Source organism: Physcomitrium patens, chromosome 15, assembly GCF_059467195.1.
Source record: "Physcomitrium patens ecotype Gransden chromosome 15, ASM5946719v1, whole genome shotgun sequence".
Lineage (NCBI taxonomy): Eukaryota > Viridiplantae > Streptophyta > Bryopsida > Funariales > Funariaceae > Physcomitrium > Physcomitrium patens.
In genome coordinates, this window is record NC_143424.1 from 9,514,002 (window position 1) to 9,527,763 (window position 13,762).

Genomic DNA, 13,762 nt, shown 5'->3' on the forward strand with positions numbered 1-13,762 from the left:
ATTAGTAGGTATTTTTATCTTAGATGCTTACTATGATTTTTGAATATCCACCCCAATTTTTTTCCTTTCTCTTTTTGCAAGAAATCCTATTGCTTCTTTGACTTCTTTTCAATTTTTTGTCAATCCTTTTTCTTTTTCTTTATCTTCAAATAAAATTTCTAACTTTTCTTGTAACTTTCCATTAGCCACTTGAAGAAATAGCTCCACTTTTCTTGGATCTAGTAATTGTCTTTCATCCTTTGATAAATAAAAATATTATCTTTTTAATCCTCTCAATAATTTTGTTGTTTAAAGATCCTTCTTAGACCTTTTAATCTACTCAATAAATAACTTCTTTGTAATTTATTCACTATCTTCTGAGAATAATTCATCTTTTAATGCTTTAAAAAAATTCTCCCATAAACCTCTAAAATATCCTATAATGGACTTTATATGATTTTTTTATTTCTAGTAAAAATGCTAATTTAAATAATTTAACTATCTCCTTCTCAAAAACATACTTCAATTTTATTTCTTTTATATAACACCTTAAATACTTTGTAATATCATTTCCTTCAAATTGATCAATCTTATCTACAATTACTTATAATGCTTTGTTTGCCATACCTTCTTTGTAATCTTTAATCTATTATTGTTGCATGAATAAAACAAAAGCTTCAAATATGTTTATAGAGTTGGAATCAAAATACATACCTTGTCTTCCACTTCTAGCTCCACTTCCAACTCTGATTGAAGCACCAATTAATGTACCACCAAAAGCTCCTCCTTTAATTCTCTTGCCTTTCTTCTCCATAGTTCAAATAAACCAAAAAATTCCAAATACCTTCCACTTCAAGCTTTTTACATCAGGTTTATCAAATTATATTATATTGTATGAATTTTACTTAAGAATGCATTAGATATTTAATTGTAGAAAGAAAAATAGAGCTTGCAAGAAGATAATCCTAAAAACTTTAATAGAATCTTAAATAAATTCTAATTAAATTATAAAAATATTAATTAATCTTTAATTAAATCCAAAAAAATCTTAATAACTTACAAAAAAAATATAAAGAAATAATAAATTAATTTTAATGAAATATATAAAATATAAAAATCTTAAAGGAATATCAAAAATAAATATCTTAATTTAATCTTCAAATTTTTTTGATAAAATCCTAAATAAATCCTAATTAAATATTAATCCAAATTCTAATGAAATCCTAATAAATTCTTATCTAAATTCTAACAAAATCCTAATCAAATCCTAAGCCTTAACCAAATTCTAATCATATCTTAGTCAAATTCTAAATCTTAGACTAATCTTTATGAAATCCTAATCAAATCCTAATTAAATTCTAATAAATCTTAATTAAGCTCTAAATAAATCCTAAATCCTATAGCAGATTAAAATATCAATAATTAATGGTTGAATCATTGATTTGGACTCAAACTTTGTATAATTTTTAATAATTTAGTTAAAAATAAGTAAAAAAAAAAAATAATATCAATTGGACTTATCAATTGAAAGAAATATATAATATTCCATTTGGATGTTGGATGTCTTCCTTTTCCAACCTTAATGCTAAGCTCTAAGTGACAATATCTCCTTTAAAAACTATTAAATTGCTCTCAAATTTCATACAAAAATTAAAAATAAAGTCTTTTATCTATACAATTTTTACTTCAATCTAATTGAAATATTATTGGAGATCTTAAAAACTCTCAGTAACCTTCAAAATCTAATTTCTAAGATCTCAACTTACTTGAACTTCAATAGCCTTCAACCTAATTATTAGATTAAGCTCAAATTTATATCACATATTTAACACAATTATATTCACAAATATACAAATTTTTACATATAAATCTATTATGAATCTCACAATATTGTCCAAAATGATAATCCTATTTTATTTCATAAAATCCAAAATCACCCAAGACAACCTTAACTTTATAAAGCTCTTACAAAGTCATTACAAACTCAAATCCCTAAAAATTTTAACTCAAAGAAGTTTAACTCTATGTGCTCTCAAATCTTAGTTTTTAATTTATAAAAGAACCTTAGAAATAGTGTAGTTACTTGGTTTTATGCTTCAAAATCTGATTTCAACCCTAGTTGGCAATAGATCCTCTCTAGGCATCAATTCTTATTTTTTTAAGGTAATTTTATTAAAGACAATACCTAACTTCTCCCTACATATACTTATATTCTTTATTTTTCTAATCTACCTTAATTTTTTTATTTATGGCCATATAAAACAAATATAATCTATTTTTATAAAAGGTAATTCTAACACTATAATATTTTACTACCATCTTATCTTTTATCTATATTTTTTTATTATATCTTTTAATTAGGCTATTTTGTAATAATTTTTTTTTTTTTTTTTTTTTATCTAATGGCTATATTGCTATATGATATGACTATCCTTAATTGAAATATGTTGCAACTTGATGTTGTATCAATTTATTTAAATAAAAAACTTAAAGAAGAAGACATTTATATGAAGATTCTAGAAGATTTGAAAGTTTCATTGGAATACAAAGGCAAGGTGTTGCAATTGCTAAAGTTTTTATAAGCTTTCAAGCAATCTGAACACGGATAGAATGAAAGTTTGGATAAATCATTGTTAAATCTTAATTGAAAGTGCTCGGAATCAGACCCTTATTTGTATACAATGTACATTGACGAACTAGTTCTTGCACTAATTATTTATATCAATGACATATTTATTAGTGGCAAGAACTTTGAGATCCTTGTGAAATATAAAGAAAAATTGCAAGAAAGCTACAAGATGAAGGACATTGGTGAAACTAATGATGTTTTTCATATTAATTTTTTGAAATATAAGAAAAATGATATGATTAATTTGAGCCAAATTAAGTATATTTGTTGAAAGTTGGATAAAAGATGTAAAGATAGTTGCTACACCAATGATACAAAGTCATATCACTAAGCATAAGAATGATGATCTTTTGGATGCAAAAGATGTATAGCTTTATCAAAAAGCTTTAGGTTTGTTATTGTACGTTGCAAATGGTACAAGGTATGACATTGCATTTGTTGATCAACACTTTGCTCAATATATGGCACATCCATATGTTCTATATTGACAAAGAATCAAATAAATATTTTATTACTTGCGAGGAATAAAATATTTGATATTGTAGTATGGAAGAAAGGAAGCAAATTTGCAATTTGTAGGCTATAGTGATGCAAATGGACCAGATTGTGTAGAGATGTGTCTTTTAGTAGGAGGATATGCATTTGTACAAGGCAAAGCAATTATCATTTAGTCAAGCAAGAAACAATCTTTAGTACAAATGCAAAGTATACAACTTTGATTGGTGCAACAAAAGAGACTTTGTAGCTTTGTAAAGTATTTAAGAATTATGAAATTCTTGAGCCAAAAAGGATTCTCATTTATGAAGATAATTAGAATGCCATTTCTTTTGTTAAGAATCCAACACACCATGGTCGTACAAAGTATTGGAATATAAAACATCATTTTATTAACCAATGTATGGAGAAAGGACAAATTAGTTTGGGATATTGTCCCATGGAGTAGATGGTGGTAAACATCTTTACAAAACTTCTTCCTAGAGATAAGTTTCTAGCTTTTAGGAATATGTTAGGTCTTATTTCAATAGAAAATTAAGTCCCACTTTTGGAAAAGGACTATTGAATGTCCCATATTATATGTACCCAAAGCTATGACTTATCTAACTCTTAACTAAGACACCAAAAGTGCTCTCTTCTTGGCTTTTGGCACATTTCGTTTGCAGCAAATGATATCCATCATGCTTTCATAACACATCCGGTTTTTTAACAACTTAGATCTCCAAAAGATCCAATTGATTCACCATTCATCTCGAAATCCTAACTTTGCATGGAAAATGCAGGTATATTGCTCAAAAGGCCTGGCCTAGAGCCTAATCTTTCCTACAAAACATAGATCATCTTTAGTCAGGGCTTTGCAGGGCAGTCTGCACTTGAACTTATAGATCCACTATTTGGAAAAACAGTTACATTAACTTACATCTTCAACGATCCAGGAGGGTCCTAATTTATCCAGGCGACTGCCATTCTTCCTGCATGGCTGCAAGGACCACCTCAAGTGAAACCCAAATCTATTGAAGGCATCATTATTAAAGTAGATATGAAGGTTGCTCCATGACATGACATGAGTGGAGCAGCTGCTCCTGTACAGCCTCATCAACTAAAGCTCAAAGTTGAACTTTCTTATTCCTAGCGTTTAGCTTGGCTGCAAGGTTCAAATCAGCTAGATTCGGGAAGTAACAGCTACAGTGACAAATTGTGATCCAACTTGCTAGATTCAGGAAGTAACAGCCACAGTGACAAATTGTGATCCAACTTACTGTGTGGACGCTAAGGGAACCATCCGTTTCACATTCATGCACATTGTACCCCGCTTGGACATGTTAAATAGCAATTACAATCAACCTTTTTTCTACCTGTCATCTGAATATGCTACTCTATTACTAAAAAATAGGAAATGTATTCCCTTGGTTCAGTAATCTTGTACTCATCTTCACGACTAATAACTGAGTCTGAGACCCACTCGATAGACATTGAATTACCACTATTGTAGTAATGTCAGTGCAATGAGCTGTAAGCCTGTATTTCACCAACGAAGTTCCGTTTGCCTCTTAATACTCGAGTGAACATTGTTTGTGGCACGATTTTTCATTTATTCCTTAAATTACCTATGTGTTAGGAGGACCCATATTTTCTGTATTGGTGCAGATTTGACCTGGAATCCAGAGGTTCTGTTGATAAGAAGCGAGGGCATTAATTTCCGAGCAAGCAATCAGTACTGACGATGTCAGGGCAACAAGGTGTGCATGTACCTCCTTGTCATCTACTTTATGGATGGAGCATCGGGCTTCGGCTGAAGCACACTTTCGGCATGCTGAGATTGATTCTATTCTTGTCTTCACTTCCAGAGCCCTCCACTCCAGGATACACATAACGACCACACTCCCAAGTCTTCGAACTACTTCCTTTCACTGTATTGTATAAGTTGTGCACTTTCTGCAACGACGGGGGGAAACTCCCCTTTCTCAACCAGGTAGATGAGATATAGATCAACTGGCAATTGCTGACTTTCATGGGCACACGTTTCATTGCATTATCTGAGCTGCTATTCATTGCCGAGCAGCTTCTTCACTAAATCGTAGAGTCGAAGGGAAGAGTCCGTCCGTTTCAACAACCATTACTTCACTGACTGGGCAGTTACGACTGTTCAGTCCGCAAGGATTACAAATACATGATTCATTGTACTAGTTTGATGTCTTGATGAGCCGACGAAGGGAAGTCGCTTCGAAGAGTCCTTTCTAACTTTGTGATCATCTACTGCAAGAATTCTGTTTCTTTTGAAATCGTTTAATTTTTTTTGTTGACATGCATGTGTCTTCAGGAGAAGGAACTGAAACTATGGATAGGCTGGCTGCTCTTCTGATTGCACTTTTCTGCCTTTTAGCGACAGTTCTGAAGGTGGAATCCGAAGGTCTTGTGTACGATTATTACGCGAACTCTTGTCCCAATGCTGAGAAAATCATCCACGACACTGTGTACAAGCTTTACGAGAAGAAGGGCAACATCGCGACTTCCTTGATTCGTTACGTCTTTCATGATTGCTTCGATGTAAGATTCCTTTCTGCGCCTAACTTCAAATTTGGTGCAACGTCTGATTATATGAATGCAACCTCATTATTCCATGAATTAAACGATGTGTACTTGGCATTCACAGAGCTGCGATGCATCCGTCCTGCTCGAGTCTAGCAAAGGTGTGCCCGCTGAAAAGGAATCACACTCGCAAGTCGGAATGCGAAACGGGAAGTGGATTAACAATATCAAGAAGGCTGTCGAAGATAGTTGCCCTGGGGTGGTCTCGTGTGCGGATGTCCTCGCCCTTGGAGGTGCCGCAGGAGCCCAAGTGGTGAGCCAAGTCTTCATATTCTGAGGATAGCTTCAGATTGTCTACATATATTCCTGTACTCATCTCATTCATCTATTTTGTTTTGCTTTGCAGCTGGGAGGGCCTGCAATCAAATTGAAAACTGGACGGAAAGATTCTCGTGTCAGTCTAAAGTCGGTAGCTGACACTGGCATACCCACACCTCAAAGCAACGTGTCTTTCGTCCTGGACTATTTCAGCAAAATGGGAATCAATACCGAAGAGACTGTTGCTCTTCTAGGTAAATGCTTTTGTGCTTTCATTTGGAAGTCGTTCTTATGGCACTGCCAATCCACAAGATCTATTCTCTCATTGGCTTTTGAAAATCGTTATGTAGCTGCATTAGACTCAATGGCACTGAACGTCTAGGGTTTACGGCTTGTTATTGAACAGGTGCCCACACGATCGGAAGAGCGCATTGCGTCTCCTTCGAAGAGAGGATCTACCCCACCGTTGACCCTAAGATGGACCCCGTGTTCGCAAGCATGCTCAAATACCGATGCCCTCAGCAGAAAACAGGGGCAGAGCCGGTGCACTTCACATACTTTCGCAACGACGAGCAATCGCCTATGGCGTTTGATAACCATTACTACGTCAATCTGATGGCTAATCAAGGCTTGCTGCACATAGATTCTGAGATTGCTTGGGACTCGAGAACGAAGCTATTCGTAGTGGAGTACGCCAAGGACAACGCTTTGTGGCACAAGAACTTCGCAACGGCTTTCACCAAGTTGAGTGAACATAATCCTCTGACAGGTACTCAAGGGGAGGTCCGAAAGCATTGTTCTTACACTCTGTAAGTTAATTAGATATGTACGATATATATGCTTGCTTTCACATGGCAGCAGAGTCCAATGGGCGTTCTTGCTCCATTATAACATATTGTGTATTCTCCAGCAGTAGCAACCTCGCTATATTCGTCTTCGACCTCTTACATGCAGAAAGATTGCTTTCCTAAGCAGAAAAGAAATAAATGTATATACATTCTAATCTATGCCATAAACCAATTTAGAGAAAATTCTACTTCGTTGAAATGATCAACACTGTCAAACGTTTTATCTGGAGCGTGTCAGGCATTACTTCACATTGCGTGATAATGTCCACATAATTCAACACTGTCGATTACATCAGTCAGCCGAATTTGGATGCTTCGGAAAAAACAAACATACCAGCACAAAATTAAATAAATAACACCATGCCAAATACTAAGTTGTGCAACATCAGGACAAAACTGCACCTCAGCGAATCAAGTCGCCAGGCGAACCCGCGCGGTGGTGAATAAGAAACGTCTGCAGACCGATTGGCAGGAGATTCACAGTATTTCAATGCAGAAGATTCCGCCGTCGGTCTGAGTCACTTGACCGTATCATTGACGCAGTTATCACCCGCCTTACTTGCACCTCAAGGCTTTACACACTAAAATCAAACCACAAGAAACAAACTAATTGGTGCTGGAAACATCACCGAGACTATCTACCGTCTGGACGAGAGCTAAAGAATTACTGGGCACATAACTGGCATACATGTGACTTGGTTCATAGCTTTGCAAATTACTGATCTCACCTATACACAACCTAGAAAGCTTCCAGTCTGCTCAACTTTAGGCCAACGTATCGACATCCCACCAGCCATGAAACTTGCAAGGGATTTAAGTGAGCTAACATAACTTAGAAAATCATCACATGCATTTTACAAAGCTCTTGATGAGTCAGTGGACAAATACATCATACATCGAATTTTCTTCAGTCACATACCACAGTAAGACTGCTACAGAGATTAAATTTCAAGGTAACAAATAAACCCATTTAACCTGGAGGGAAAATTATGTAACAAAAACATAAGCACTTTACAGAAATGGTAAAAGTCAATCCATTACAGGAGCACAGTTTCTAGTCCACCGTTAAAGAACAATCACACCAACAAAACTGTTCGCAAAACGGGATCAATCTAAAAGTCAACACTTTTGTCAGAACACCTAGCAAGCAATATCATCTGAAAATAACCCGAAAGGAACAAGTAATAAAACAAATGCTGAGCAGACCATGACAGCATCTTACACAATGACGAACATGCTTCAAAAAACAAACAATAGCATCACAAGCTATGTTTGAAAAAATAAATAAACAAATGAAAAAGAGCACAAAGAATCATGTAAGCTGGCAGAGAACAGAAGCATACAACTTTATCAACTTGTTGTGTTCTGATATCAGAACTGAGAAATCCATAACACTCAAATAAATCACAAAGCAAAGCACATCACATCACACAACCATACTGATGCATTAAAAAATCCTCAAGTACAAATGAGAATACGATTTCACTCCAATAAAATCCTCATATCATCTACAACAATAGCAGCAGATGACGAATTCGTACTATAGACATCAATCATTGTACAAGAGTCTGAAAGTACCAACTCGGAATGTAGCAAATGCAACCCTGAGCCATCCTAAATTACTTGAAGCACCACTTCACAAACTCAGATAAACCCTAGCTCCTATTGCCCATTCTGCCATCACCGAATACGAGGACTCGCATCAGCAACATTTCTTCTCTTGAGAGACACCTGCACTGCACGACCAGCTCCAACTCATACCGGACGGTGAAGATAAGTCCACCGAAACCGGATCTTTGGGGAAATGATCGCTTGCTACAACATCGGGAAGCTGCTGGCGCTTATGCATTGTAGCGCATAGACACGAAGGGCTGTAAATCGTCCACCTCACCTGTCAAGCATCATTGCTGGATCCCAGGTCTGTACCACCTTGCACACTCATCATGTCTCCAACCTGCAGCTTCACTTCGAAAACCCTCATGCCAAGTCTGGTACACACCATAACCAACTTCGCGGCTCCGTCTTATCACAATGCTAGAATGATTCGCTCTCGCCGCATCTCTCACGCAACCCCAGAGCCCTTCATCTTCTGCACCTCAAACGACTCGTTTCCCGCTTTGCTCTTCCAACAGAGCCTCCACACGTACCAAGCAGCTTGCCACTTCTTGCGTACCTTGGGAGATGATTGAAAAAAGAAGGAAAAAAGAAGAAACTTTCCAAACACCATGCCGCTTTCCATTTCGCACCTAAACCCCTCATCTGGAGCTTGTGGGAAACAACGACAGCAGCCGCTTCTCAGGAGAGTTCGCTCGCTTCTCCATATAGCTGTGATGGTTCTGGCTAAGCACACTCTGGTGATTCCCATTCTCGCTTTCAGATATGTGTTCCGTTCGGTCCTTCATTGGTGGACGCTGCAGGAACCCCCTGTTCACAACCCCATATGGCATACGGTCGTACACACTGAAATGGGCCGGCCCCAGAGGCCCTCCCCCCACGCCTTTGTACGGCATAGGGGGGACGGTCGCCGGCGGAAACGACGGACCACCAACATCCTCGCGCTGGTTTGCCATGTAATGCAGGCCCAGATTCGGAGGTAGTGGAGTTGACGAGAACAGCTGATCATTTGCAGGTGGTCCGTCAGACGACAAACCCTGCATTCTCTTCAGGTACAACCGATACTTCTGCAAGTGCGACGCCACGTTCTCCCTCGTCAACCCTTCCACGTTCATTAACTGCATGATCGTCTTCGGCACTGCGTTCTTGATGCCCAAGTGCCCCACCGCGTCCACAAACCGCTTGTGCAACTGAGGAGTCCACACCAACCGGGGTCTCTTCAACGTCCGCGCGTTTGTCTCCTCGTTGCTGTTCACCGGTCCCCCTCCTGAATCCGTATCCTCAAAATCCGAATCCGCCAGCTTTCGAGCGTTTTTCGCACAACCACCACCCTTGCTACTATCGTCCCCTCTCCCACCGTACGACGAACTATCCGGCCTTCTCTCATACGGCGAGCCATAAGCTGGCAAACCGTTCATCATGAAAGGAAGACCAGAACTGTGCTCAGACCTCCCCTCGCTCGGCTGGTGACTCGTGCCATCGCTTCCGCCCCTGAAAACGGTCGGCATCGGGTGTCCACCGTGACCATGGGAATAACTTGCACTATGCGAGCAGCAGTTCTGTTTCTCAGCAACCGTAGCTCTGTCGTTGTCTCTGCCACCGCCTCCGCTTCCTAGTCCTAGTCCTAGCCCTACTTCTACTTCCGCTTCTATTTCGGGTTCCTCGGCCCCTCGGGTCTCACCTCGAACCTCCCCTCTCGCATCACTACGCCCTTCGCCTGTGGCAATGCTCCCACCTCTCCCTCCCACGTGTCCATCTCCTCGTCCGCCTCCATCGTCTCGAACCTCCGATGCGCAAACAAAACTCCCTGCACGAAATTCAACCCACCCACACCATTGCTCAGGCATCTGGACCCACGCACCGCACGGAAACAACAACACGCAAACTCTTCAGCAGTGGCCACGTCCGACATTCCCTCCCGCCCACATCTACACCACCACCATTACTTCCAACACGACGAACAACACATTAATCATAACATCTAGAAACTACCCCAAAAAATTCTGCACATGCACAATGTCACCGCTTCCCAGATAACATCACAACCTCAATCGCCAGCTCTCACGCTTGCAAATCCCATCCCACACACACCGCGAGGTAAGCTCACACGCTCATACCCCATTCACGAATGGACTTTCGCGTTACCTGCATCTTTGCGTTCTTTGAACAGCGGTAGTGCCTCGAACGACATCGGACTGAATCTCTGGACCTGCGAGTCAAGAAAACTGGCACGCGACTCTCCACTCACGTCGGCCGCCGTCTTCAGCGGCTCTGGCTTCATGCTCAAGCCAGATGCCAGAACAAGGGATATCAAGGACTTGGATGTGGGGTTCAGTTCTTCTCCAGTGGGCAACCCAGGGTTCCACTCCACCACATGGTCGCCATCCTTCATCGTCATGTCCACTACCCTCCGTCTCTCGCACGCATGCATGAAGCCACAAATTCTTCTCCCCCTCACCCACTGCCGTCCCCAGGACAACACACCGCCTTAGTCCAAATCGAAATGCTCTAGGGTCGAAACGCCACTCGCTCACTTGACCGCCACACCTTAACAAATCCTCAAAATTTGCCGGGAACCTTAATGCAAGTAATCACCGCCATCAGCATCTCGTGGGGTCGTGTTGCGTCAGTGGCCCATCGCCTCCTAAATTTACTGCAACCACAACCATTGTAAACAACTGATTGACGCACTGTCTATTACTGCCGAATCCTTCCACTCTCCTACTCTTCCTCCCGTCCTCGTTCGAGATTAATTGGGAGACAAACCCCATCCCCACAACGAACTCAAGTGCGAGTGACCCCCACAATTACACACTCCACCTACCACGTCTAATCCACCCTTTCGGTATCTCCATTCCTCCTACAGCTCGCACCCAGGCGCTCGCCCCCGGAACGCCTTGTCCAAAGCTGAAACGCTGCCACACTAACCTCGGATCACCTCCTACTCTCACTCGAGCAATGGCCTCTCCCTCAAACGTACTGAGCACGATGCGCCCATTCAAGCCCACAGCAACCGGGGCGAGAAAGAATGGCATCACACCGAGCACGTCCCAGTGTGGCCCGTTACGGCTTCGCAGCACAGGCGACGAGCATAGGATGACTTCTGCCTCACACCCTAGCGTGGATCCTATTCCACTCGTTTCCAAGGGACAAACCCCAAACACTATGCTCTCTGTGTTTCGTTCTAGGAATTTTCTGCGCAAGACACCAGATCTCGTACCTCCTGTGAACGCGTGCACCGGATCTCTTCTCCAAACCCGCACGTACTCCCTAACGCGACGAGCGGCTGGGAGGGCACTGAACGCCACCGTCCTCCCCAACCCTCCGCCATGTCGGTTTCAGCAACATGATCGAACCAACCCCGCCAGAACGCACTCCCCGGACGTTGTCTGGACTCCGTCGCCAACTTGCCGCCGCCGCCGCCGCGCTTCAGCACCTCGGTCTACCACAATCTCTCCCTCTCAAATTCGTCAGACTTCTCTCCAACGACCCAAACGTTCTTCACGTGCCCAATCTTCAACCAACTCGTCCAAATCTTCTCCCTCTCTTACCAACAATGGGCCAAATCCTGCGTCCTCTACAGCAGGACTTCCACTCCCACAAAACCCCTCGAAGCTTGAAAGGATTTTCTCGCGAGTGGCAAGTCAGCACCAAGGAGCAGGTCAAGCTCCGCCCTTGCACACCCAGCTCTCGTGCAACACAATTCAACTCCTCCCCATAACTCCTGCTCGCTCCCGCCGCACATTCCAGCTACTCCTCTGTTCCGAGAACCCCAAATCACGCCCCTGACCCCGTGCCAGCGTTCCAACCCCGCCCCCAGGAAAACAAACTTCCTCCGGAAAATGCTCAAGATCAGAAACCGCCCGTCTTCCTCTCCACCTGGATCCTCCTGCCCGTTGCCCCGACACACCAGACAACGCGACCAGATCCTCCTAGATACGTAACGAACCGAATCACATCCAGCTCCCAATTCCACGCACTACTACCATGACCAGCGTCGCCTCGCCACCGGTCAACACCCTCCCTCCCTACCCCCCCCCCCACCGCCCCCACCACCACGGTAAAGCACTAGCCCTTGCTACTTCCTCCACCGTCTCCAAGGGAAGGCTAAAAATTTATTATTCTTTTTCCCAAATGTTTTTTGAAAATCAATCAATCACCCAATCACCCAATCAGCTTAGCGATCTAAACCCGACTCCACCGAGCTCCACTGCCAAGGTTACGTCTCTGAATCCTGCAGCAGCGCCGCTGCTGATCCCATCCGCCCGGAAAAAGGATGGCAAGCTGAGCCGAGGTAAGCGTGGCCGCTCACGATGGCTCGCCTCGTCGCGACACCACTGCCGTGTAGCGACACACCCGGGCCTGCTCGTCAGCCTTACCCAGTTAAGCTGCAGTCTCACCGTCAGGTCGGTCGGTATCACCCCATCCCCCACTCCTCCACTGGCTAGCCAGGAGCGATTGCCGGAAGAAGAATCAATGCGGATCCTGGCACGGTACCTGTACCCGCATGGCCTCTCCCAGAGGTCGTAAGAATCTGTCTGTCCCAAAGGCTGATCCTCTGTTTTACTCTCTCCCCCGCCCCCTTCAATGGCATCGCTCCCCTGCTAATGATGCTGCTGCTCCTTCATCCCCTGTCGCCGCTGGCTCCCTCTTCCCATTGTGTGTCCTGGTGATCAGTCCATATTCCCATTTTCTCTTCCCTTGCCACCTCATCCGTTCCTCTTGTTTCTTTGTCTGCCTGTGTACCTCCACTTCCATACCCAGTCCATATACTTCTCATGTCTGCCATTACCTACGCCTTATTATTGGGTGCCATTACGGTTCTTATAAAGGCTGAGAAATACCGTATCCCTGTATTTGTCGATTGCGCGTCAGGATGACGGTCCACGAGACCTCTCCGATACTTTTCCTTTTACATCTCTCTCTTGTTTCTTTTCATAAGAAGGATCTTGATGGCGTTATCTTACTTCATTCCACTCATCCCCCCCTCCAATTTGTGTCCTTTGCAGTCCTTTCCATTATGGCGTCGGATGAGTTGTTGCTTGATATCACATGCTTCTATTGAAACCCCGCAGCATTTTACCTGCCGGACTTTAGTGGAAAACCCAGTGTAATGAGATTACCACACCGAACGAAGAAGAAAATTATATGTATATAGTAAACAAAAAAATAACTTTGTTAAGCTTCTGTTTAAAATACTAAATCCAACACAGGACTGAGCTTGTGAGCGACATTGCCGTCTTTGTGGCTGTATCGTTGTGATCCGTGGCCAAGGATCACAACGATACAGCCACAAAGACCTTAAGTTTTATAATGTTTTTTCCTGTAACTGAATCGCAGATCTGTAACT

At 42.0% G+C, this 13,762-nt stretch overlaps 2 protein-coding genes across 4 annotated transcripts; one reads left to right on the forward strand and one right to left on the reverse strand.

Moving 5' to 3' along the window:
- The first annotated feature begins 5,014 nt into the window (after positions 1-5,014).
- LOC112292076 (peroxidase 21) lies at positions 5,015-6,997 on the forward strand. Of its 2 annotated transcripts, XM_024540213.3 has the most exons (5): positions 5,015-5,075; positions 5,424-5,650; positions 5,757-5,945; positions 6,039-6,204; positions 6,357-6,997. In XM_024540213.3, the coding sequence occupies exons 2-5, from the start codon at positions 5,441-5,443 to the stop codon at positions 6,761-6,763; spliced, it is 972 nt and encodes a 323-aa protein (XP_024395981.1). In that variant the 5' UTR covers positions 5,015-5,075; positions 5,424-5,440; the 3' UTR covers positions 6,764-6,997. The 2 variants fall into 2 exon arrangements, with proteins under 2 accessions (XP_024395981.1, XP_024395980.1); XM_024540212.3 differs by having other exon boundaries at positions 5,015-5,650.
- Positions 6,998-8,224: 1,227 nt separating this feature from the next.
- Positions 8,225-12,221, reverse strand: LOC112292811 (uncharacterized). Of its 2 annotated transcripts, none has more exons than XM_024541645.3 (3): positions 11,633-12,221; positions 10,558-11,065; positions 8,225-10,219 (listed from the first exon to the last, which is right to left on the reverse strand). In XM_024541645.3, exons 2-3 carry the CDS (start codon positions 10,841-10,843, stop codon positions 9,054-9,056), a joined length of 1,452 nt encoding a protein of 483 aa, XP_024397413.1. In that variant the 5' UTR covers positions 10,844-11,065; positions 11,633-12,221; the 3' UTR covers positions 8,225-9,053. The 2 variants fall into 2 exon arrangements, with proteins under 2 accessions (XP_024397413.1, XP_024397412.1); XM_024541644.3 differs by having other exon boundaries at positions 10,558-10,873; positions 11,633-11,883.
- Positions 12,222-13,762: the final 1,541 nt, after the last annotated feature.